At 36.7% G+C, this 26,605-nt stretch overlaps 1 protein-coding gene across 5 annotated transcripts in view; it reads right to left on the bottom strand.

The window, feature by feature from the left end:
* Window positions 1-26,605, bottom strand: part of PTPRK (protein tyrosine phosphatase receptor type K) — a 296,820-nt gene that overhangs the window by 32,356 nt on the left and 237,859 nt on the right. For 2 of the 5 annotated variants that reach the window (XM_058021651.1, XM_058021652.1), the window contains exons 13-15: window positions 3,656-3,794; window positions 2,531-2,572; window positions 356-385 (exon numbers count right to left, since the gene is read on the bottom strand). In XM_058021651.1, coding sequence (XP_057877634.1) covers window positions 356-385; window positions 2,531-2,572; window positions 3,656-3,794 — 211 coding nt within the window. The remainder of the gene's footprint in view (window positions 1-355; window positions 386-2,530; window positions 2,573-3,655; window positions 3,795-26,605) is intronic. The other 3 variants (XM_058021650.1, XM_058021653.1, XM_058021654.1) reach the window with 3 other exon arrangements.

The following is a 26,605-nucleotide window of genomic DNA, read 5'->3' as shown; positions in this document are numbered from 1 at the left end:
TCACTAACTAGGAAATGGGAAAAGATCTTTTTTCCTCAGTGTGATGTGTTGCTGTGAATCATAATGCAAATTAAATTATGATTATAATAAATTAAAATGATAGTTATGGAAAAAAACTGCAGCAAAAAGCTAAGTCTCAATATACAGTCAGAAATACAATATCCCTTTAAAAAAAAGAAACAACAGGGTAAGAATAACAGGAACAATGATACAAGCAATTTTTCAAACCTGAGAACAAGGAAAGGTAACTATCAATAAAACTTTGGAAAAATTATAGAGACTGTTTTTCTTTTTTAAAAAGGGATACTGCATCTTTAAAACACATAAAATAGTAAGTCACCCGTATTCTACTTACAGATAGTAGGAGTAAGAATAGTAGCTCCTCCTGGCAAGCAAATCACAGACAGTGGAAAAAGAGAAGCAATGGTGAATGAAAAGCGTGACTCTGTCACATCCAATAAAGCAGAGAAATGTGCGTTTAAAAAAAAAGTTGAAAAAATTCATGTTTCTTTGGTTAGCATTTCAACTTGCTCATGCACAAACTAGCCTTACTTTGCCATGCAATTAAAAACAAAACAAAACCAAAATTAAAAAAACCCTAGCGTATAAAAATGATTTGCTTTTTAAAAAGATCACTTGAGAAAATTACATGCTGAGATTTCACTTATTGCCAAAAATTTTGAAAATTAAATGGATTGTGTAATTTCAACATGCAGTTCAGCATAATATAATGATTACCGCCTAGATGTCATGACAAATGAACAGCTGTGTACAAATCTTGTGCAGCAGATATGCTTTTTACTTTTCAGTCACAAAAAATAGGGTTTCATTAATAAATACATTGAATCAGAAAACAATTTCTTGTCATTCACTTTAACATATTTATCAGTACACAGTTGTATACATATATGTTTGTATGCGTACTATGTGTAGCTATATGAGTACACACATTTTAAAGAAAACTGCACATTTCCAGCAGATATGTGTGTACTGGCATATCCACCACACATTTCCTGAATGCAAACATATGCTTTCTATTTGAAAATCTTACAATTGGAAATGCTGATGTAGTCATGCTAAGCATTAAAAACATGGAAGGTAAACAAATGGAAGGAAATGAAGGACATTTGGAAATAGTCCAACAATGATTTCAAAAATAAAAATGGCATTGCTTGTTAAAGATGCAGTATCCCTTTTCTTAGCTGGTTTGATTACTCCAGTAGAAGTCTTTAAAAGCTGTTAAGAGCTTCATTCAGGAAAACTTCAAACCAATTTGTACAAAATGATCAGGCGAAGCCTAAAACATCTCAAGCTCATAAACAAAACTGCTTAGTACTCCATTTTTCAATAAAATGTAATGCTGCATTTAATCAGTGATTTGAGATACTGGTGGCTGTGCATACGACTTAATAAACTAATAAAAATGCAGAAACCATTGTTTTATTGACTTTTCCATCTAATAAGCTGTGGTCAATTCGGGTACCAAAAGGGATACTACATAATGGATCACTGAATAGGTACACTACAGAGGATGATTCAGACGGATCGGTTTTTAGTCCCACCACAACTAAGTGAAGTGTGTTTTGGCATGTGTGAAGGTGTCAGAGTTTTTTCAGCTGTTTCTGCCTTCATTATATGAATTGACCTGATTCACTAGATGGACTGATTTAACTCAGGAACAGAGATTTTCTATATTTTTTTAAGAGACCTTGACTAAAGCTGGTATAAAAAAAGTGCCCATTTTCAGTAAAGGCAGAGGTGGAGGAGAATGGCACACCTACAACATATGCAACAGACAACCAATTAAACTATCATGATGGAAAATTGCCAAACATTAAAGATTCATTAAGCAGGTTAATTTCTCACCTATTTAGAATACAAAATAGTACAGGACTTTAGAAATATTATGTGCTATAGGATGATGATAATTTCTAAAAGGATACTGCCTTCACAGGTTCTGAGGAGGGAAATAGGGGAAAAGGGAAAATTAAAAATATCACTTCACAGATATAATTAACCCACTTTGGCCAAACAATTCAATAGCGAAAATTTGAACCTAATAGGACTCAGAATGAAAGAGGCAAAAACGATAGGAAAAATGTACACATGGATTTGTTTGTTTGTTATTTGCAAAACTAGTCAATCACATCTGGAAGTGACTGACACTCTGTAGTGTTAGACAGTCCCTCTCTCACACACAAACACACGTGAACACACAGAGAATTTTCTATTAAACGTAAGGGGACCACTGTAACACTCACTAAGATGATGTTTCCCAGCACATACCATGCTACAAAGCTACAATATAGAGATTTCCTCCTAAAAGCTGAAAAACAACTTCACTTTTGTTTTTCAACAGTCGTGTAATAAAGACAACTGGCTGACTGTATGTCTTTTTTGTACATGATGAGTTGGACCTTTTGCATATGTGTAGATTCTCAGCCACAGAGGTAAACAACAGAGAAAAGTAAAAGCACTTTTGGGAAAAATCACATATGTAGCTAACTAACACAGAACACTATAAGCATACCTAATGTTTCTAATGCAGACGTTTCTTCTCCAAGTTATATATCTCCAGGGATAATTGTAAAAAGGCAATAAATTAAAAAAATCTAATGCAAACCAGCAATGATAACATATAGAATGATCTTAATTGATAAAAATAATAGCAAGATGCATTTCAGAGGATTATATGCAACAATCACAAAAAATACTTCTTATTATAACTTCTGCAAAAGGCAAGGGAACGCAACACACACACCATGGGAGGCAAAGGGCTCATTCTCTCCAAGAGAAATCAGCTTGTGCCAGGTGAAGGGGAACCACCAGGGAGGGGGTGCATGGAGAGAGAGGAATTAGTTTCTATACTATAACTACAGAATTATAGGGACATAATATGGACTTCTATGCCAGGTTAAAAGAGTTGCAACTACTGGGAAGGCTAGGCTTTGGAACACTGACCAAGCAATAGGATAGCACAAGTTGCTACAGGTAGGAGGATTGGGATGCAGGGATAGCATTGAACAATGCCAGAAGATGGCGATATTGCTTACTGTCTAAGAAAGCACTGAAAAAAATTCAAATTCACTCAAATTAATACACTTTTAAACAATTTCATGCACTAAGGACTCACTAGATAATTTTACAGTGATGCACTATAACTTTTAAGAAAAAACTCCAGGTTTACAAGAGCATAAATAGAGGTATAAAATTACATTATTTTGCAAGTTGGGTAATAACATACAAATAACTAATTAGAGCCACATAGGGAAAATAATATCCATTAAGTGGTTAAAACGTGAAAAGTGCAATAAGTTATTATTTTTCCTTTGCTTTAAAAAATAAAAAAGACACCATGAATTTCAATTCCACCCACTTTAACAATCTGTACATTCTTCTATCTCCAACTTAAAAATCCTTAGAAATAAATACGAGAAAATGTATAGTTATCAGAATCTTAAATATAAAGACATCCTAAGAATCACAGCAAAACCAAAAGAAAACACAAGAAACTAATCCAAAAATTGACCAAAAGGACCGACCAGTCCCAAAACTTTTTTTTTTCCTAAAGACCTGTAAAAAACAAAAACATCCCCCCTCCTTGTTTGATAGGGAGAGGAAAAAAAAGACCAATCAGCACAGATATTTTTCTTACCTTTTTTTCACGATCAATATGACAACAAGGAGAAGTAGGATGAATACCAGAATTCCAGCACTTATTCCTGCTATTTTCACCACTCGATCTGTTTGTTTAGCAGGATCTGGAATCACCTCAGGTTCTTCTGTTGCTGCTGCTAAATTAATCAAAAAAAAGAAGTTATTTAAATGTGCAAGCACTAGAGACAAGGAAATAATTTTTGGTGATAATTTTCAAATATGTGTCTGTCTTAATAAAGTAGTAAAAATATAGATACCGGCATCATGTGTTTAAACATCTACACATATACATGTAGACAGACCATAAATTAAACAGAACAATAGAATAAGCATGGTCAGATAGGACCCAAAAGGATCATGAAGTCCAACTCTTGGCCCTGCACAGAACCATCCCCAAAAGACACACCATGTGCCTGAGGGTTTTGTAGTAACACTTGTGCTCCGTCAGGCTTAGTCCTGTGACCTCTTCCCTGGGGAGCCCATTCCAGTGCCAAACCATCCTCTGGGAGAAGAACCTCTTAACAATACCCAACCTAACTCTCCCCTGACACAGTTTCAGGCCATTCCCTCAGGTCCTGTCACTGGACACCAGACAGAAGAGATCAGTGCCTGCCCCTCTGCTTCATCTCACAAGGAAATTGTAACTGTAATGGGGTCTCCCCTCAGTCTCCCCTTCTCCAGGCTGAACAGACCAAGTGACCTCAGCTGCTCCTCATGCAGCTTCCCCTCAAGGCCACACTGTCTTTGTTGCCCTCCTTGCAACAGCAAGTATATGTGTATGTATACAACTGAATAAATACTTGTGTGTGTGTGTATATATACACACACACCTTTGCACAGGCAGAAGGGTTTATGTACCTGGATTTCCAAATAAGTTCCTGTATTAAAAAGCAGAAGACAAAGCAGAGACTATCTATCAACTTACCACCATTATTTCATTTAATGTTATTTTTTTCAGATATTAAATGTGGAGTATTTAACACTGAACAGTAAGAAAACATTTATGCACAAATAATAAAACACTTCTTTCCAAGCCACAATGTGAACTGTAGCACTTCTGTCCTCCATGCAGTTTCAGTCCACCTTTGTACGTTAATTCACCTTACAGCATCTGGTCTGAGATCTGCATTCTACTGGGAATTATGATTCTCTAAATAAGGTCATCCACAAAGCCAAGCTTAAAGTCAGCAGTAGTTTTATTTCTGTTTATAGCCCCTGAAAGATACCCCACAAACCACTGCTCTACACAGAGATGAAGCCAGTCCATGACACAGCTGAGTGGGCTGAGGCTACAGGTTACAGCAGAGAGAAAAATAGAATATACATGTAAGTGCACAACCATTCAGTCTGCACCTCTTTGCATAACAGCCTGCTGTAAAAAGGATCAGGAGCAGAGCTTTTCCAGCCTGGTAAAAATATAAAAAAAAAAAAAAAAAGGTTTCAGCAAGGGGTAAAATCGCTTGAGATGCTTACTTGTAGAATAGAAAAGGCTTTTCAGCTCTCTAGTTCCTGCTTTCTAAGGCTGTGGCCTTTCCTCTACTCACCGGCAATAATGGGTACAACATGTGCTTGCTCTCCCTCTGGCCCTTCTTCTCTCACACTCCACCCAGCATCCACCCAATGCCACTTGACTTCTCCCCTCACAGCATCTTCATGTGTTACAAGCTGTTGGTATCATCATACTAATGTCACTGCACAGAAGGTGTCCCTTAGTCTGAAAGAAGGATGCCTCTCAACAGGTCACCAAAAGCAGCAGAACAAAAACCAAGGTGAAGTCATATGAGAGAAAGGCTACTGCTCTCCTGAAAATCAACTCCATTCAAAAAGCCAGTATAGTCATTATCAGGGATAATTGGTAACTAATACTTTCTGGGTTTAACCATGTTACACAAATCATTTCTATTTGTATTCCATGTGCAGACACCCAAAGTACCTTTTAGGGGAAGGATAATGCTCTTATTTAAAATACTCTTTATTACTTATTTCTATAACCTTCATCTCTGCAGTATCTGAACCTGTACTAACAATTTACCCTCAGAAAAACCTTCTGAGTTAGGAACGTGCTCTCTTCCAGACACCACACGAGAGCTAGACAGACAGTGAGAGGTCTGGCAGTGCTTTAATCGTAAAACTTAATCATCATCATAAGAATTCATCATTATAATCATCTCTCTCACCTACAGCTTGAACTCTATCTGCTGAGAAATACTAAATGTTTCCTTCTGTATGTAAATACATGCCTGCATGCACACTTGCATACATAACCTGTGAGGAATGAATACTATATTTTTTGTTTGCATTATATGTGTTGTTGAGGTGTCAAGGGATAAAAGTTTGCATTATATGTGTTGTTGAGGTGTCAAGGGATCAGGCAGGAGATGTGTGCATGTACAACACTAGCTAGAACTAATGTCAGAGGCACATATGATGTTGTCTAACAGAGGAAATGAGGGGCATGACTTTTGAGGCAGAACTGGAAGATTAAGGTATTCAACATTCTCAGTGCTTTAAATGAATCAACTCCCAGTCCAGGGTTAGCTGGGCTGGATGTGACAAATGTGAATGAACATTTGATAAGCACTAGAGACAAAAGGCCAATCAGTAGAGTCAAAGGACAAATCTAAGATAAATATAAATGGCTTTATATGCCAATGGGGGAAAAAAAAGTCATGTTTGCTATATGGAGTACTGAGAAACAGCAAGGACATGGGAAGGGTAAAGAGGGAGTGTGCAGGAATGGGATATTTGCTGTGTCTGGAATTGTACAATATGAGTGCAGCTGGCCAGCTCTGACCTAGCAAAGGTAAGAACTACTCAATCTGCAAAATAACTAAGGCTGGAGCAAGAGATTTAGTTGTGTGGATGGAAATTTAAGGCCAAGTCTCTGAGAGATTTCAAAATACGAATGACAGGGATTGACCTGAAGATGCACTTCAAAACTTGAAGGCTCAAAAATACATGCAACAGTAAAGGCCTTGAGCTTAGATCAGGACAGTGGTATTTTCAAAGGAGTATTAGTGATGAGAGGGTGAAGGGGAAAGAATTACCTGTTTCAGACTTCCCTGGAGAAAGACAGGACCCTTAGTACTTGATAGAGCAAGTTGCAATATATGTGCTTTTCAGAGTCATGTTTAAAACTACTGCATGGCCACACACACAGCTGCTTCATTCAGAAAATTACTTTACGAAAAGAACTATCCACATCTCAGAAAATCTGAAGGGAAGGTTACTGAGGGTGTTTATATATTTGGCTAACTTAGGAACAGGTGTTTTACTATATACACTCTAGGAAATAGTTGGTTTGGATCATCAGTAACTTCAAAATGAAGCTCTCTGTCAAGTTTTTCGAGCAACAGTGGAAAGCCAGAAGGATATCTACTGCTTGACCATTTGTTCTTGTTTCCTTACATTAAGGATTTTAAAGCAAGGGACAGTAACTCATTCCATGAACTTTAAGGCTACTTATGAGATGAAGCTGGTGCCCACTAGAAATGCACCTCAGAGTCCTAAATTAGTTGAGGAAAATGTCATTGAATAGTCATACACTAAGAGTATAATCAATGGATGAGCCTACTATACCCAAAATGCTAAAATCTACTGGGAAAATGATACCTGTCTTGCCAATATAAACAGAAAAAATTGCTTTGAACTTAAATGAAGCCAGGATTATTACATGTATATTTCCAGCAACAGATAATATATGCATCCTTTAGACTAAATTCTACATTTGGGGACTATATGAAAATAATCATAGGTATAAATCACACTGTAATCTGTATGTATTGCATGCAATAATTATTTTGAGGCAGCCATTGAATGTAGCACAGAATAATTTAATGAAACTTATGAATTTGAAAGCATTTCCTATTACTTGTGTTTTAACTTTGATAGCTCAAAGTGTGTTGCAATAACCATGTGTGATCTTACCCATATATAACCAGAGAGAAAAATAGAGAAATCTTGTGTCTACATGTTAAACCTATGCATGTAAGTGAATATCTCCTGGCTGCTGATTGCACAAGGACTATAGCAGCAAGCAAACTTCTGCTTATTCTGAGAACTCACTTTCTCTACCCTCCACAAGACAACCAGGACTTAGTTTTCCGAAGGGGCTCTTCTGGAGGCTGAGCTGCTGATTTTTCCAAACAAAACAACTCAAGTAACCAAGAATTCACAAAGAACAAATCTTGTCTAACCAATTGAGCGACCTTCTATAATGGAGTGGCTACATCAGTGGGCAAGGGAAGAGTTACAGATGTCATCTATCTGGACTTTTGTAAGCCTTTGACATGGCCCATGACAACATCTTAACACAAAATCTCTAAATTGGAGAGATACAATTATTTTGATGACTGGAATTAACTACTGTATATTTCTAAAAAGGGCAAAAATGCAAAAATTACTTAAGATACAAAACCACCTGCTTTATTAATTTTTAATGCTCATTTTTAGTAATGTAGTCCTGCAATGCTCTCTTATATTTTGAATATCAGACTCTATAAAAAGGTAATTTATTGATCTGAGAAAGAACCTTGCATGATAACAGAATCATGATCATACAAAATGGACTGTCTATTGACTAATAATTCCTTTGGCCAACCTTACTCTAATAGATCATGAATTAAGTGTTAATTTTTACTCTGTCTTTGCCTTGCATATCAATATATGCATTTTTGATCCTGTGAATCTGAGAAGAGATAACCCAACAGTTTTCAATCCATGCAAACTCATCTTCCATAAAATTTTCAAGAACAGTTTCTGACCTGAAACAGAGCGTTAACTACATTTTCCACCTGTACAAAAATAGCTGCCTGTACTGAAGATTTATGAACTAGACTGGGAGGTGAACACTGGATTTTAGCAATTTATCTACTTGCCTTTCTTCTGAACTAATGAACAGCAACAACAATCATATCCCACAGTCCCATTTGAAAAGTTTATAAAATAACTGTACACCCAGTGATTCTGACTCTGCAAAATAGCCAGTAACAGTCACCATATAAGTTGTTCTCCTTGTTTTCATAGATACTAGGAGAGTATTCAATCAGTCAACTCCCATGATTAATAGCACGAAGTTCAACTGTGAACAGCACTAAATTAGACTAGTATAGCTAACTCTCTCAGGGACAGTAAAATTCTAAACAGGTGGGGTAGAGTCCATCTTCTCACAATTTCCTGATGTACTTAATTACTCTAAAATTTTTAAGCACGTTTTTAATCAAACACACAAAAAATCCAATATCTACATCTAAAATTGAGCATATGCATATTATTTACACTTAATTTTTGAAATATACTGCGGCATAAGGAATCCAGTCTTGGTACGTATTTCTTTCCTGTCTTTTCCTTCCTTCTGTGGTTCAAAATTTACACAGAGCCTTGCAAAATTGTCAGGGAATTTATGACACTCAGCACAAAATCTATTCGTCTATACCTTCCCAAGAAGATGGTGTAGGAATTCAGATAATGTTATTCTACTTGCTCATCCAAACACAATTATTCAAGCAGAAAATTCTGGTAGGATTTTGCAGGGCTGTTTGCATGTTACCACTAAGAGAACAGCCAGCCTTCTAAATGACAGCTTTTAAATCAGAAATTTTGAACAGCATTTTTATACTTAACCTTCTCACCATACAATTTGACTCTCTCAACATTCATAGCATTTTATTCTGGGTTTCCTTTGTGTGAGAGAGGGAAGAAACTCAATTTTATGCATGATTAAAGCTGCTATTTTATTACACTGCATTTTCTTTGAATGTTAATTTCTGTTTATGGCAGATCTTTGAATTCTCACAAACTGGTGTTATTGCTGCATAGCTTGATATTCAAAATAGCTGTGCTCAAGATAATCTGTTCTGCACTTTCGTTATGTGACATTCAAAAACTTTTAATTAAATCCAGGAATGACATCTGAATGAGTTCAACAAGGTAACATCATGATAACATCAAATGAAACTGAAGGTATCTCTGGAGATGTCAGTCTACCACCTGAGAAAAGGGCTTGTTGAAAAACCAGGTGTGATTCTCTGACATATTTTTTTTAAATTGCCCTGTGTTTTAATCATCTGCCCAGAAAGACTGTTTCACCTGCATAATTTTTTTTTTTTACTATTTTGTTACAGTGATAATCATCGTGCAATTAAAGAAATTGTTATAAGTCTGAAATTTAATTAATAGATTAATAGATTCAAGTCCAGTGAGAGAAGATCCATAACCACTTTTGGCTTTATCAAGTTTTAAAAAAAGCCTGAGCTGATTCTATTTGCTGAAAACATTTTAGTGTATGTTTGCAGGGATTGGGGGACAGGATGTGCAACTTGTTCTAGCAGACTATGCACATCATTCATGAGGTCTTACAGATATCCTCACATGGGTCACTTTAGTCCAGCACTACTAATTTTTCTTTCTCAAGCTGAAAGATGAAGATACATTTAGTGGGAAAGGAATCTCCACAATTTTCCCTTCCCTACAGCTCCTACAGATTTTCTCTCTTGGACTACAGCTTCTGGGAGACAAAAGACATGCCAGAAGTGTACTGGGGTTTGGATCAATCTAAGCTGTTGCTTCCAGGATTCTAAATTACAGATTTTTTTAGGGTGGCATTATTAGAAAGAAAAATTGTACGCGACTGTGAACAGAAACTGTGATTCCCTGAGCTGTGCTCTGAAGTGTCAGGTTCATCCCTGTCACCATAGAAACCAGGTTCATGACTGTCCCAAGGAAGAGAGTTTTAACAGGCTCCGCCAGTGAAAAGGGGGATCCCAGGCACCACCAGCCTCTTCTCTGAACTTGTCCTGAAAGGAGACAGTAATGAGGTGATGCTTAGATAAAATCTGCTGTCTTACATTTGTGTTGCAACATTCTGTGCCAAATTTATCCTCACGAGTGTCCCTTGCTGGGGAAAAGGGAGAGGTGTCACCACCTCCAGATGCTGCCAGCTGAGCCTAACAGAGGGAGCCCTCAAGGTTCCAAAGCTTTGTCATATTATAAGTTAAGCCTTCAAATGGACAAAATTATATATGACTAGGTTCTCCACATAAAAGTTCATTGCTGCAGAAACGGACACAAACACTGTTCGTGGGGCCCTTCTGACAGCTAAAAAACCCCAAAAACCAGCTTCAGGCTAACCTCTCTTTAGTCAGATTTGGGATGGTGTAAGGAGCTGTAGAAGTTAGGCACTGGGAGACTCACAGTTGGCTGCACATACAAATATGGCGTCAAGTAAACAGGTTACACATCCTGCTTTCAAATAATGCAGAAAAATAGCTTGAGCTTATGCTACTGGATACCTTTAAAATTATGAACACGTAGCTTATAAATATTTATATACATTTTAAGTAATTAAACAGTCTAGCGCAGCATATCTTGTCCTACAATTAATGATAATGCTACCTGAAATTCCTGTATAATATGTACATTTATGTATAAAAGACCAGTTCCTGCCTAGTGCTGATACGCCTTCTCAAATGTTGATAAATGTGGCTTTGATAAGTCATATACAATAAATAAAAAAAACAAACCCAAACACATCTTTACAACTCTCCAGGACTTTCAGATCACTTAATTGATAGTACTACTTTGGTAGGAAACTGTGTGGATATCAGAATCATGTGAACCATGCCTCTGCTGCTATAATGGTCTGAAATGAAAATTAATGAGGGCTCTGAAATCAGTAATGCCCATGAATTTATGACCAATTAGCAAAGAGTTTGCCTTAATAGATTCAGAAGTATCAAGTGAAAAAAGTGCTGAATCTGTTTGCCTCAGTAGCTAAGAAACATTGGACATGAGCAAATGAGGAGAGCTGGAGCAGGAACAATGCTGAGGAGACAATGTTCCTGCAACACCCTGCCCAGCTGTCCATGGGTCACATTAAAAAAGAAAATTAATGCCATCTTTCTACTACATTTGCCACTAAGACATAGTTTTGGAGCCTGTACTTTGCAGGCACTTTACTATCTTTAAAACTATGGCAAGGATAGGATTTGGTTATGGGGAATTAGGATGTTCAGTAAATGTCATAATCCACAGGTTTTTCAGCTTTTGAATTACAGGCTGCTGTCCTCTGCCAGAAAACAGCTGTTTGTGCAGAGACAAACCAAGTTAGCTCTAAGGGGTCTGGCTCAGTGATGCAACTCTGCCCTCAGGACTTAAAAAGCTCTGGGCCAATACAGATGGCAACACTGACAAGGCATTTTACACAGAGGTGTAAACTGAAGTTACACTGTCAGCTTGTAGTTCAGTTGGGACAGGACACAAGATAAACTTGTGGGTGAAGGCTTCTGAAAGGCACCTTTCAAAGCAAAGGGCAAACATGGCCAGAGGAGCATGGCCTGTCTCCATCCCACAACATCCCTGCCCAAGAGAGTGGAGATTCCTCCTGGTCACAGCCTGTGATGAAGTGCAGGTGGCTGAGTTGCCTTTGGAACTTTCAACTCCAAAAATTTCAGAACAACTTATGTTGTTGAGTTTTACCAGTGGATAAATTCGAGTCTATTTATTAGTCTACTTGACACCAGAAAATCCATGGCACAACCTTTTTTCTCCCCTCCCATTCTGGACTGCCTTAGCTTCAAAACAAATAAATATTTGAAAGGAATCAGGATACCATATTTCAGGGATCTGGCAATGTGTTTTTTTCAATCTTTGAAGTTCTCTTTCAGGTCATTGTTACAAAATTGTCAACAACAGTGCAAAGGCTGGAAATTTACCTGAAAAAATCCTAATCCATGTGTTAACCCTAATAAGGTTTTAGAATCCTATAGATCTTCTAAAAGATAAACTACTGGACATATTAAATGCTTGTTATAAAAGATCTGATCTCATAATGTAACAGCTGCATGTTTGAAATATTGGAAAATTCAGAGAAATACCTAGTTAATCTAGTTAATTGTTTGTGTCTTGCCAAAAAAATTCAAAATAAGGTTTTCTTGAGCAGCTTGATGTGTTTCTTCAAGTAGCCAATATAGAAGTAGAGATCTAAAACTTCAAACAAAATTTTTTCATGGCATGTGTACTAACAGACCTTGAAAAGGGTATGTAAAAAAACAGATGTAGAAATACATAACACGCATACTGTAAAGTATTGGACTGAAACAATGGAATATAAATAACTATTACTCTCTGATTTCTGGAAAGAGATATTGGCTAAGAATGATACTCTGATCCACCTCATCAATAAGCCATTTAAAACTTACTTGTTGGATGGACTGCTACCATTTCTTAAGGTCACTGTGATTATTTACCTTATAAGCACAATGGACCTGTTGTTAGACCTGTTACAGCATTTTTTCCTGAGAACACATAAAAGCAGTTAGGATCTTGCTAATGAGATCATTTGTTAAGTTAGCGTTTGGCTACATTACAAATCAATCAACTTTCAAGCTTTACTCTAAACAAACTGCCTTCAAAAACATGTGTTTTTAAAGATAAAATCTCTCTTGCTGTTATAAAATTTCAACTGTGCAAGACACTGCACTGAAAAGTTACCCGGTGTTGACAATGAGTCCTGTATGGCTTGTTAGCTCAGAATTAATTATTAAAAGAAAATTATTTAAAAAGCAATATTTGGTAGCAAATATACAAAATGCCTCATCTTTCCACCAGATAGCATTCAAGAAGTTTAGCAGAGAAAGTACATTATCATGATCATTATTACTTATATGACATGGTTTATGTGGAAAAATATTACTCTCAAATGCCTGAAGTTACATTTTGCTATATTTATTGGAAATAGCATTCTATGAATAACTTCTGCTAATTTAGGAACTATAAAATTGCAAGTGAGAATTTACTGGTAGTGTAGGAGTTGCAGAGTTAATCCAGAGCTGTTTAATTACACTGAAGGAAGTAAGGACAGATTAACTCTTCTCCACCAGAAAAGTGCAAACTCTCACCCTGAACGATAGCTCAAAATACAGAAAATGAGATGAAAAATTTTCTTATATGAAATGCAGTGCTAATAGCATTGTAGATGGAATCAAAAGATGGAGGAAATGAAGAACAGAAATAGTCTTTCCTTTATTCTTTCCAAAAATCCAAGTCCATACAAATTAAAGCTTCTATAGTACTAAATCTAGCCTTTGGTAGCAGCCATCAGTTGTTCTTTGCCATTCAGAATGGTGAAAGGTGAGAAAATAAACAGAAACCCTTCAAGAAAACAAGTGGTTAATTCTTCCTTTGGAGGTGGGTTCTAGTTTTTCCAAACATGCATAGATTAAATTTTATACATACTATATATATATAGTTTATATATAATCTTTAATAGCACCCATCTGTTCTTAGTATCCCAGATTATTACTGTCATGACTGCCAGCCTTCAGTGTTTCTTTCCTGTAAAATTTGGTACTTTTTCAAATAGTCAAAAAATAGAGCAAATACATATATATATAAACATACATATATATACATGAAAGGGCAAATATATATATATCCACATACATATATATATATATGTATGTGGATATATATATATATGTGTGTGTGTGTGTATATATACTCTGAAAGAAGAAAATATGCTTTTTTTCACAAGAGTTATATTCTTCCATTTAGAGAAAATTTTCACAGCTTCTTCAGTTCTGTAATACCTTAATGACATGGTGCAGTGTTTGTAGGAGTCCCCTGGGCTGGCTGGGAAGTGCACCTGCACCAGCAGTGCAACAGCCATGGCAGAGAACTTTTTCCTTTTTTTCCCTTTTAAAACCTTCCCATCTGAAGAGCATCCACTCACAGAAAGTTACATGGGTCAAAACTCCTGAGGTTCTTCGGAACTTTTTAGCACTAATAGGTGTCTTAAGCAGCTGGATGGCTGGGAGCAAGAGGGAAAGGCAAATATCCTCTTCCAAACCAGCTGTACATCACAGCAGGCTGCAAGTACTGTCTCAGCCATTACCCTAATTATGCAGTTGCTCCCAAATCTGCTTATCCAAATACATCTGAAAGGTCTTATGTCAGCACTTTAAGCTCAGCCACCTGATTTTGGCCTGAAACATCCAAAGCTGTGGTGCTTATCCGTGCTAGTCTACCAGCTGTGATGTGAGGGCAGCAGTCTTTAGCTGGCTAAAAGCTTTGTCATCTTCTGCTACACCAGCATTTCCAACCCAAATATGTTACCTAAGCCATAAACTCTGTGTAAGTCAAGAGTCTCTCCACAGGCTTGTTTACCATATCTGACATCTAGAAATGCAACCATAATGACCCTGCAGCAACATGCAGCTAATGCAATGACAACTGTATGAAAAACACACCAATAATCACAGCTCTGGCTTGACTGCCATTGATTATTGAGTTCAGATCAGCACTTGTAAAGATATTAAAAGCCTTTCATACTGTGTCATTGCCTCTCTGTCTATATATTCCTACATTACTAATATGTCAAAGAAACTTTCAAGCACGAAGAAGAGATGGCAGTCCTGCAGACTGCAGGACAAAACAAGCCTGCAACAAAAAAGACAGAGCATGTTTGCCACTTTCTGAACCTTTGGGTCTACTTTTTCACATTTTTCCTTTTAATACTGAAGTTTTGTTGCCTTCAGATCTCAAACTCTAATTAATCTGCCTCATCTGAAAAAAATAGATTTTTTATTATTTCCATTACTCGAGCAAATATTCACACAAGACAGTGATGTGGAACCAAGTGTAATAGAGAACTTTCACGACTAAAGATAGATGAACTCTTTATATCTGTTGTTATACTGGTTCGTATAAACTAAAGGAAAAGGAATTTTTTAACTTCACAAAGCACGGGCTATGGTAGAGTACAGTGAGGCTGTAGGAAAGGTAGCAATGGGCTGTGTGGTATGCAAAATTAAAAGGTAATTTTCAATTTGAAAATTACTTTGGTGCTCCCTCAGCTGCTGATGCTTTACACAGGTATAAAGTGTTGGGTTGTTTTTATCCAGAGGATAAAATTTTCTGCTCTATATTGGATATGCCTTGGGCTGCTGCTTTCTCAGCTAGTTTATACAGGAAAATACATTTGTATCAAAGGGAAAACCCTCAAACATATATTTGACAAAAGTTTCAAATTCACACACAAATCAAAATAAACAAAGCCAACTATAACATGCAAATATTGTATTATGATTTATGTAATGGATTGTCAGCAAAGAAGATTACTGTTCTGGTATTTATGCTTTAAATCTGGTTTTAGGGTTTTCAGTCAGTTGTGATCTGATTAAAATGTGACTGATTTGGAGGAGAAAATCACCTTAAACTGATGGAGTGCCAAGAACTCTTGCAGATGAGGTGGCAGAAATATCTCTGCTGAGGCCCTGAGCTACGTCTAATAATGACCAAAACCAAATTTGCATCTTAAAATGAGAAAAAAGATTGCAATAAACAACTGACATTAAAACAATATGCTCTAGTGTTGAGCACACAAGCTAAGACACACCTGTATATACCTCATTTACATTGTTCCTTTGACAAATGTGAATAGCATTTTGAAACACACAGGCCACTCCACACTGTGAGTTCCCATTTATAAGCAGGTATTCCTGGCCATTCAGTGCAAAAATGGTCTTTCTTCTTTTCAAGGAAGGGAAAAATGGCTTTATTCACTGACTAACTTCATATGACTTTAATGAATGGTTCCCTTCAGCTTCTTATTGCTTAAAACCCAAGCAGTGTTATCTATCAGCTTTCTTAGAGACAGATGGACAAAATTGTCAAACTTGGGTTGATGGATTCACCCTCATATTCAAACAGCACCAACACAGGAGATGACTTTCAGATTGCTTGAACAGCTCTCATAAATCAAATGAATTGTCATAGTTTAACCAGTATGTGAAAAGAAACATACACCTGGGAAATTATTACTAGCCAATGAATGGAATGGCAATATATCTGGTAAGACCTTTACTTGCCTGATTCTGATGTAATGATAAGTCTAGTAAGTACTTCCTGAAAACATAATGCAATCTGACATGATCACACCTGTTATCTACCAAATATTCAAAAAGTAAAATTAAATACAAAACCATTTGCATATTTCAAGCATTTAAGAAACAGAAAGTAGAGAACAATATAAAATAATTCTGAAGAAACTATTAAACAACTTGGGGCTACATTAAACTTCATAAGAAAACTATAAAAGCCTTTTTTATCACTACAACGCTTCAGAGGGACAAAATACTGGAAAAGAAAAGTAAGAAATTTAAATTAAATCAGTGATTTGTGATTGTAAAATGTTGGTTTAAATTGGAGTGGAATTGTATCCCTAGCTACATGAATCTGAGAGATATACGCCAATGAAAAGAGAAGCAAATCCAAATGTGGATCTCTGTGAGTAAAAAAGATGGCCTATTTATTTCCTTCTTTCCAAAGGCACGATCCAGACCTGTTACAGTTGTTACTTCACACTCTCTAGAAAGTCCATCCCTAGTGCTGGTTAGCAATGGGAACTCCAGAGCAGCTACACATGCTGCCACCACAGAAAACTGCTCTTAATTCTGCATAAATTGTCTGCCTTTTTGTGAGATGGGTGGAACAGGAAAGCAAAGAGTGCAAGTAATCATGACTAAAAGGCACTATCAAATCTGCTTGGAGTCATTTACAGATCAACCTTCTAGGGTCACTGCTAGTAAGCCTTCACCTCCAGCTGGAGCAAGTACATCCCTTTCTCCTTCTTACTGTGCGGACAGAAACAGCCAATCAACATCACTGAAATGAGGGAAGTGGTGTTACCTTCTGCTCAACAGAAAATATCAACAAAGATCCTGTCATTTAAGCTACCCTTACCTTTGCCCCTGCTTCACAATCAAATAATTACTGTCTCAAAGTACTGCACTACTTTTACTCTTGATGTTTCTCTAAAGGTGTTTAAGCCTGTATACCTTTCATAATCTTAAAGAAATTATCTATAAAAGTAACCTCTACTGACCAAATGAAAGAATCCAAATCAGATTAAGTCTAAAGATATACAAAGGAATGACTTAATTTCCACATCTGTTTACTTTTCAAAAAAGTTTTACTACCATGGTGAACTGGTGTGAACAGGTTTTTTAACTAAAAAATGCTCCAGTTTACTTCAAATATTTTAAATACTCTTTACATTCAGTTACTCTCTTGAGACCTGGCAAATCAAACATCTCCATATGCATTTGAGAGCAGGACTTCTACAGAAATCAAGGGGGTTATGCCAGGATGAACAAAAAATCACTTTTCAATAACTCTTAATGGAAACTACCAAAAGAAAAGCCTTATTTCAAGATTCTGTCTTTTGCTTCATGGAATATAGTGAACAAAGTTGCCAATTTAAGGACTATCAGTTTACATAAAAGCTATACTTACTGAAACATTTTTAATCAATTAGTTAAAAGCATTTGCTCTAAGCTTCCAGCAGAATCATATGCAAAAAAGTCTTATTTTCAGACATTTACAGCAAAATGCATTTATGCCCACTAACAAAAAAAATGCCTTCTTAAACATTCATAGATGTTGCAGGTATTTATTAAATAATTTTTTCTCCAGAAGATATTTTTTATATAATATCAATTTTCACTCTGTTTATTGAACACTTGCAAAGCCTCTTTTAAGAAACACGAAATATTTTACTGAGCAACAATACACTAAATTTCATTCTCATACACTCACTGATTTAACAATGTTCACTTAGTGAATGCAAATTCTAAACAAGTTTCATCACATTGAACCATCTTACACTAATCTTGACTTTTGGCAAGGATATAAAGCACCATTAATATTCAAGAACTTTTAATTAGAAAAATGCTGATTGGAAACCTAGTGACAGCAGCAGCCAAATCAAACAATTTTTCTTGAAAAAGGCAAATAATTGTCATCTCATCACTCCACAAGAAATAGCTCTCTATGCTGGCATGTACAAATATCCTTCTCCCATTGCACTTCCACTACGCCTATGCTGCTGCAGGTGAGTAACAACTCTAAGGAACTCCTGCTCAGAGTTTTGCAGAGACCTTTTTCACATGCTTGGCTCATCAAATACTTTAGTAACAGATTTTAGTAACAGATTATGCCATCTTGGATTTCATTCCTGTCTTCAACACTGGATCAGGGAAGATTACAGCTGAGATTAGGCTGAGTTAGGTTCATAGCTGGGTTATCTCTCTCTCTTCAAACAGGGCTCCTTGTACTTCCAGCCGCAATGAAATGAACAGAAATGGTTTGAGAATAATTTCTAAGGATAAAGAAGTCTTTTCACCTGAGCGAATACATTAAAAATTTCAAGAAGGATGCAGGCAAAACACCAAGAGAGTAGTAAACTGAGACTTTTCAGGGAGGCAGAATTTGGGGGAAATGCAAGTGTGGAGTAGCACACTCTGGGAATTACAATTTTTCTCCTTTTCCCACAAAGGCCCTGTTATTAAATTCCAGTTAGACTGAGGTATCTGACAGGAAAAAATAAGCAGTTCATTCCCCTGTGCCCATTGGTATCTTTTTCCCAAAGTTAAAGCTAATGAAGAATTTCATTAATATGAAACTCCATAACACCAAATTTGAATCATCACTGTAAACCTGGAAAAGGGAAGGAATTTTACAGAAAATTCCTCCATTCTCAGTGGAAACATAGTATGCTGAAAAGCATGACCATGAAGTCTAAGCATTGTTAAGGAATCTGTCTGGCTGTGGATGGAGTAAGGATAAGTCTGACTGAGGTGCAGTAAACCTTCCTCACTGGAGTAGTTAGGATGCTATGCTTTCAATTTGTGACTAAGGCAGCACTGATAACATTGTTTAATCTATTGTTGAGCAGTGCTTGCACAGCATCGAGGCTTCCTCATTTCTCACACTGCTCTAAGGGGCATCCCATGCCATGTGATGTCATGCTCAAATAAAAACTACAAATTCCATTTTTCCAAAGCTTGGAGATTGTCTGGGTGGGGGACTGGGTGTGGGGGGTAGTGAGTGACTGCCTTTGTATCCTTTTTAAAATAAAAAATTAATCCTTTCTTCACTTACTGAACCATTCTTAGCTCACAGGTTTTATTACTTTCCCTCTTCTGATTCTCTTTCCCATTCTGCTGGTAAGCAGAGAAGCTGACTGGGTGCTTAAATGCTGATTGGGGTCAATTTTCTACCCTCCAAAAGGTACCCAAAAAGGAAAGAAAAGAAAAGTGACAATGATAATTGTTCAAAATCTTAAAAAAAAAAACCAAAAAAAAAAAAAAAAAAACAAAAAAACCAAAAAAAAACAAAAAAAAAAAAACAAACAAAAAAAAAACCAAAAAAACCCAAAAAACCCACAGAAGAAATCCAAAAGCTATTTACACTATTGTCCATTTATATTTAGGTTGGTTGTCCAAAAACAACATAAGTAATTTCTTCTTATTCAATTAAGACATATTTATAATGCTCTATGAGTTACTACACTGTAATTGGCATTGCATCTCTCCTTCTAGGTGAACCCTTAAAAGTCCTTTCAGGTATTAATTTGAGACAGAGCACTCTTATTTAACAGCTGAAAGAGTGGAAACAGAAAATAAACAAACCTGGGGACAACAAGGATCTCGCACTTGAGCTATAAGTGTTTTCAGATAAAGGTAATGTTTGGCATAACTCTTACTTTTGGCAGCATCTCTTTTCCCCTTCCTCACTCTGCTGCTTTTCCAACAAGGTAAGATAAGGTCATACCACGTTTAGCAACCTTAATCAAAAAGCAGCCCATACTAACTGGCACTTTTTCACACCTTTTTTTTTTTGCTATACCTCTCTTCCCACCCCCTCATTTTTTTCACACAGTATTTAAGGCAGTTAAAGATTAAATTATTTGAATGTCAGACTTGAAAGGTAAAATACTCGAGTTTGCTACAATTTTTTTTCTCTATAGCAAGTGCGGATGAATGAAAAGAGAATAAATGACACAGTAGTCCTTTCATACCCCCTTCTTCTTTCAAGAGCATTCCTTTTTATTTCCCTCACTTTCAATTCAACCCATTCACAAAGGATTAGCATAACACATCTTTTAATGCTTGTAAGGGTTACAGCTGTAATCGCCTCACCTCATCCCTTTACTTAGAAATCCTGTCTCCAGAGGAGTAATTCGATTACTCACAACAATCCAACTTTTGCCTAACCAAATAGGAATTCATTATAATGCTGTGCTGCTTCATCAGTTTACTATGAGTGGATGGGAAAAAATATAGCAAAATGAATAGCTGGTGTGAAAGGAAGAAAGCAATTGTCGGCTAACAAAAGGCTACCAACAAAAGGCAGGATGACAAGCAGAAATTCTAAGTCCCATGGGCAGGGTAGCCCCCAAACTACTAATGACCTGTAGCTTTTAGAATCTTGGGTTTCAAATAGGTATGAAAACTTGTAAAACGATGAGAACACCTGAGTGCTTCAATCTAACTGGTCTTTACCAGGCACTGGGCAAGTGTGGGTAAAAACCTGAGGCAGAGCTTTTCCACCTGCTGAAGAATCACCATCATCCTCTGTTGGTGAAAAATATATTCATGCTAGTCCTTACAATGGCTTTTCTTCTAAGATTCGAAAATGTGCATGAAGTAATCTTGGCTGCATACTGCTTCAAAGTAAAACTAGTACTATCCTTAGCAACTGACAGTGGATAAGGATAAAAGAAAATATAATAATGAGGACAACTGGCATCTCCAAATGACTTCCAGTTGTCCATATGCCCACAAGCACAAATCTAAGAAAAGCTCATGCTGATTGTGGCACAGAAGGACAGCACTTGGGGCAGAAGCACAGATGCCAGGATCATGCCTTCTATTTAGAAGTAGAATATTTTATTTTATTTTGTATTATTTCTGTAGAGTGATTTAAAATGCCCAGATATAATGAGGCAAGTTCTCAGGGGCAACATTTGTTTTGCCAAAGGTTTAGGAGCATTAGGATACAGCTGACAAATCTTTAGCTGTTAGACTGGCTTAGGTTGGTTTTCAGCTTTTGGAGCCCAAAACTATCTTCTTGACCTTTATTTTTACAGATTCCTAAGGATTTCAACACAGCATATGGGCAGAATTAAGGGCATTAAAGATTTATAAATTCACATCATCATTATAAAAACATTCGAAGTCCAAAATATACTTGGGGTTAAATGGAATACATGTATTACTCATGGTCAAATTAAATATTGATGTGTTCCCGTCTGCATTAAAAAGAACAAAAGAAAACATTTTTTTTACAGTAGCCATATGAAGAAAACATTCCAGATAAGAAGAAAGCAGTCCACTGCATTTACTTGAGTCTGATTTCTTTTTAAGCTGGAATTTCTTTTTACTTAAAGTTGCTGCTCTTTTACATTCTTCTAGGCAGTTAACCTTTATTGCGATGTGTGTGTACTTTACAGTGACTGGAAATCAATAATAATTTTGATACCAAGCCCTTTTTGTCTTGAAAAACTTAAAATATCCCTAAGACAGCATATTTCTTCAATACTACTCATGGGAATTTACTAATAATTACATTGTTAGATGTGAGTGGAGAAATTGAGTACGTGAAGTAAAAGCCAAACTTTAAAATGAAAAAAAGTCCTCAGAGCACAGGAAAAACTGTCAGTTATTGTTACTGTGCAAATTTTTGTTCAACATATATTTGACTGTAATAACCATGTTCACTCTACACAGGCAAAGTATCTGTATTCTTTCTCTTTATTCCATAGTTAAAAATCAGAGAAAAGCAATTCCCCAATAAAGATCTCTTACTCTGATCCTAAAGAGACTTCCAGTTCCAAGAGAGAAATCTACAGCTGCTCAGAGAGATGGAGCAAGATCCAGAATCCAGCCTTGAATCGATATGACTCCTCAAAAAATGCAGCAAATTGTTCAGGTACACGAACACACATTTCGTTTTGCCTCCTGACACTTTTTGATTCACCATGGTTTATTTACTGAAACTGAATTTACAATACTAATTTTTATATGGGCATGTCATTTAAGAAATTAATAACCTTGTTTGCAGAAAAGCAGCTCTGATACACTGTGCAGAGACTTCAGGCATGGTTAGGCAATGCTGCATATCCTGATGGTAGCTAGACCTTTCTCTTCAATAGCGAGCTCTCACAAGAAAAGTTGAAATACCTTACATTAAACTGGGCAGTAATAATAATAAAATGGAAGAGAGAGAGGAAAGGCCTCAGTAGAAATATGAAACCATGCATTATTGCAAATGACCTACCCCAAACCAGAAAAACACCCTCCAAGTTGCTTAACCAAGATAAAAATATGTTGTCGAACTGTAAATATCACAAGGCAGCCATCATGCTTACAGATAGAAGACTGGATAGTGTTCATTAGGGTGATCATTTTTTTCTCTTTGCTGTAAAACAGCCAGTTAGACACTTAATAAGGAGTCAAAAACTACAAGTTCACAAAATGAATGTGACACAAACACCAGCAGAGTACAAAAATAATTGAGAGTATCTGATCTCATAAAAAAATAATTTAAAACACAATAGCCAGTACAAAGCTGACAGAAGAAATGTATATTATATCTGTACTTAGCTTCCATTTTAGGGATGTTTTATTTATGCTTCTGTCTTGAACACTTATACCACAGTATTAATTGGTTCCAACTACCTTAGGTAGCTACATCTTGAGAAGGAAGAGAAAAAGATAAAAGACTTACAGTCAGCTTATTCTTCATGATTGTATTTCCCCTTTAGCCTAACAAATGTTAAGACAATTTGTTGCTAATCCGACGTTTCTTCTTATGTCATCTCCAGCTATAGCAATGACAAAATTTGGCATGATGAAATACTTCAGCATGGGATAGGAATCAAGAAGCTTCCATACATGGCTGAATGGAGTATGCAGTACAGCTGATATGTTTTGCTTTTGGCAAGAAGTTCAAGCAAGCAAGTAAAATGTGGAAGGAATTGAAGATATTTTGCCATCAGATAAAAAGCAGCTGTTACTTGATCTTAAGAGTTGTGAGAAACTAGTCAAGCATCTTGTTCATCATAAGATGTTGGACACGTCCTCAGTTTTAACAAATTTTGTAGCAATCAGGGCTCCCTTGTTCTGGCAGTATGACCCCACCTCAGCAGTGACATGAGCTACATCCTGCAGTCAGGTCCCTATTTCAGGTCCACTGTGTGGGCCCAGCTATTCACAACGCGCTGGTTAACAAGTTCACTCACCACCTCTTCGGGCCAGCTGTGGCAGGCAAGGCACTACACTCTCACTGTAAGCTCAGGCAGCAGCAGCACCTGCCCAGCTGTTCCTCTTCTCCTCCAAGCTATAGGCATCAGTTCATGCAAAAGCCTGACAACTTGGTTCAGGTCCAGTGCAACAGCACTATGTGCCTACCATCGATCACATTATGTTTTGACTTATTCAAGCACCACACACCCCACTGCCAGCAAAGAAAATTGTTCTACCTAAGTACATGTTTGCACTCATCTAAATAGTTCAAAGGACCATTCAAGGGAATGGGTTACTAAAAAAAAAAAAAAAAAAAAAAAAAAAAAAAAAAAAAAAAAAAAAAAAAGCGTAAAAGATTTGTACTTCCTGAAACAATTTGGAAAAATACTTCCTGAAGGTTCTGTTTTGTGGGTGGAATTTCACCATCTAAATTTCACCACTACTAAAGGGACATCCAGGAAGTTGTTGCTCAATACTCTACATGCATAAACTGAAAAACTCACTTTCTGAGTCTGAGAAAACTCTACAGTTCTGTTTGAATTAAATCTGCATTAGTAAAGCTATTTGACTTGGCTTAGTAAGATGATGTCTCATAACATATGCTGAGTAAGCAATACACTTTTAATACAAAGGCAACCAAATTATCAGATTTCAAATTTGGACAAGCATATAATGAAATTCAGCTTTCCATGAGCAGCAGCTGAGTGAGCTGTGGTTCTTTGGATTGCAGAAAAGAAGGCTCAGGGGGACTCCACCATTCTATACAACTATCTGAAAAGAGGTTGTAATGAGCTGGGAGTGGTCTCTTCTCCCAGGTAACAAGTGGGAAAGTGACAGAATGGCCTCAATTTGTGCCAGGGGAGGTAGTTGTATTGGGCACTAGGAAAAATTTATTTACTGAAAAGGTGGTCAAGCATTGGAACAGGGTGCCCAGGGAGAAATGGTGGAATCACTATCCCTGAAAGTGTTCAAAAAAATCTGCAGATATGGCAACTGGGACACAGTTCAGTGGGGTGAAATCTTAGATATTTTTACCAACCTTAACATGACTGGTCTCTCAGTTACTAAACTGCCAATGACCTATCATAGAAGGAGGTTTTCTAAATCAAATTAAATTATGTTCAAAAGCAAAATAAGAACTTGGTAGATTTATAAATATGTAGTGAGTGCTGCAAACAGTCAGTAGCCCTTCCCATCTCAGCGTACAGCATGATCTAGGCTGAAACATGTAAGCAGTTGGTAGCAGCCATGGCACATTCCACAGTTCAGGTTACTGATCAAAAATCTTATCTAACCACAATGGGTAATGTCTGACTGCTTTCATGGGGACTTTGAGCATATATTCCTCAAAAGACAGTAACCTGAAAAATCAACCTTCTTATCTGATATGTATAGCAGAATTTTTTGTAAATGAATGAGTAGGAAAAGAAATACATACAGCAATTTTCATCTTTGATCCCATTTGAGATATAGAGGATAGAGCTTCCTTCTAGATGTTTCACTGAGCAGATGAAGCACCCAGTACCCAGGTTTCACAGTACAGTAGTTAAAAGGCTTTAAACCAGGACAAAGAATGATAACTCTTTTTCTCACAGGTGTACAAAAGGAAGTGCTATGAAAGATGAACACATGGATGTAAAATTCTGTATAAATATTATGGTTCAATGATTTCAAGAAGAACGGAAACTAACTAACAAAATTTCAAAATTTTGGAATACTATCAGGTAACAGGCCCTTCAGGATTAAATCTTTATGAACTACCAGAAATGAAAAACACCAAAGAACTGTGAAAAAATCTGTTTACATTTGCAGAAAATAATTACAGAATGTTGAAATATCAGTCCTTATAAAATTTGTTACAGAATTCTACAGGATGTAGGACCATAATTTCAAAAAAGAAAAGGCAAACTCAATTCAGCAAAGTCTGTGAAATAAGAAACAAATCAATTTAAAAGTTAATTTGAGATTTGCTTGGGTTTCTATTGTAATGGGTTAATGAAACAAGCAAATTCACACAATCCGGATGGTGTTAATGTACTTAAAAATTAAGATTCACATTCAAAAATGCCTGCACTGTGCAAATCAATGCCTTCCATAAGTTGAGTCAATTTGAATGCCAATTACAGTAATTGTAGAATCCTATCCCTTCTCTCTCTGATACAGAAAAAGGATCATCTGCTGCCAAAAGCATGGATACAGCAGTAAAATCTCTTTCAACAGTTCTGGCCAATAGTCAACAATTTGATTTTTCTGTCATTACCTAATAATCCTAAGAATAAGACGTACAACCAGGATACACATCTTTATATAAGAAGAGGGTTGGATGGAAGGGACACTGTCACCTAATGCTATCTGAGCCCACTGTAGAACCTTGGGGGTCTCCAACCAGATTCTGTTACACTCATTACAACCCTCTGGAATCTGCCATTCAGACAGTTCTGTATCCACATCACTGTCCACTCATCCCGTCCTGAGTTTGCCAATGAGTATATTGTGAGACAGTGTCGAGGTAGGTAACATCTGCTGCTCTCCCCTTAACCATCAAGGTAGTTGCTTCATTGTAGAAGGTTGGTCATAGAGAATCCATGTTTACTACTCCTGATTATTCATTTTCTTGTCATTCATGTGGAGAGAGGGGTTCCATCACCTTTCCAAGGTCTGAGGTGAAGCTGACTAGACAGTACTTCCCTGGATCCTCCTTGCCCTTTCTGAAGACTGGGATGACATTTGCTTTCTTCCAGTCCTCAGGTAGCTCTCCTGATCTTCATGACCATTCAAAGATGATTATGAGTGGCCGAGCCCTTCTTATTGTCTTTTAACACCCTTGACCAGATTTAATTCCTTGACCTTCCTTGTTTCAT

This window comes from Melospiza georgiana, chromosome 3 (assembly GCF_028018845.1).
Source record: "Melospiza georgiana isolate bMelGeo1 chromosome 3, bMelGeo1.pri, whole genome shotgun sequence".
Lineage (NCBI taxonomy): Eukaryota > Metazoa > Chordata > Aves > Passeriformes > Passerellidae > Melospiza > Melospiza georgiana.
Note: the sequence above shows the minus strand (reverse complement) of the source record. Positions and strands in the feature narration are given on the sequence as shown.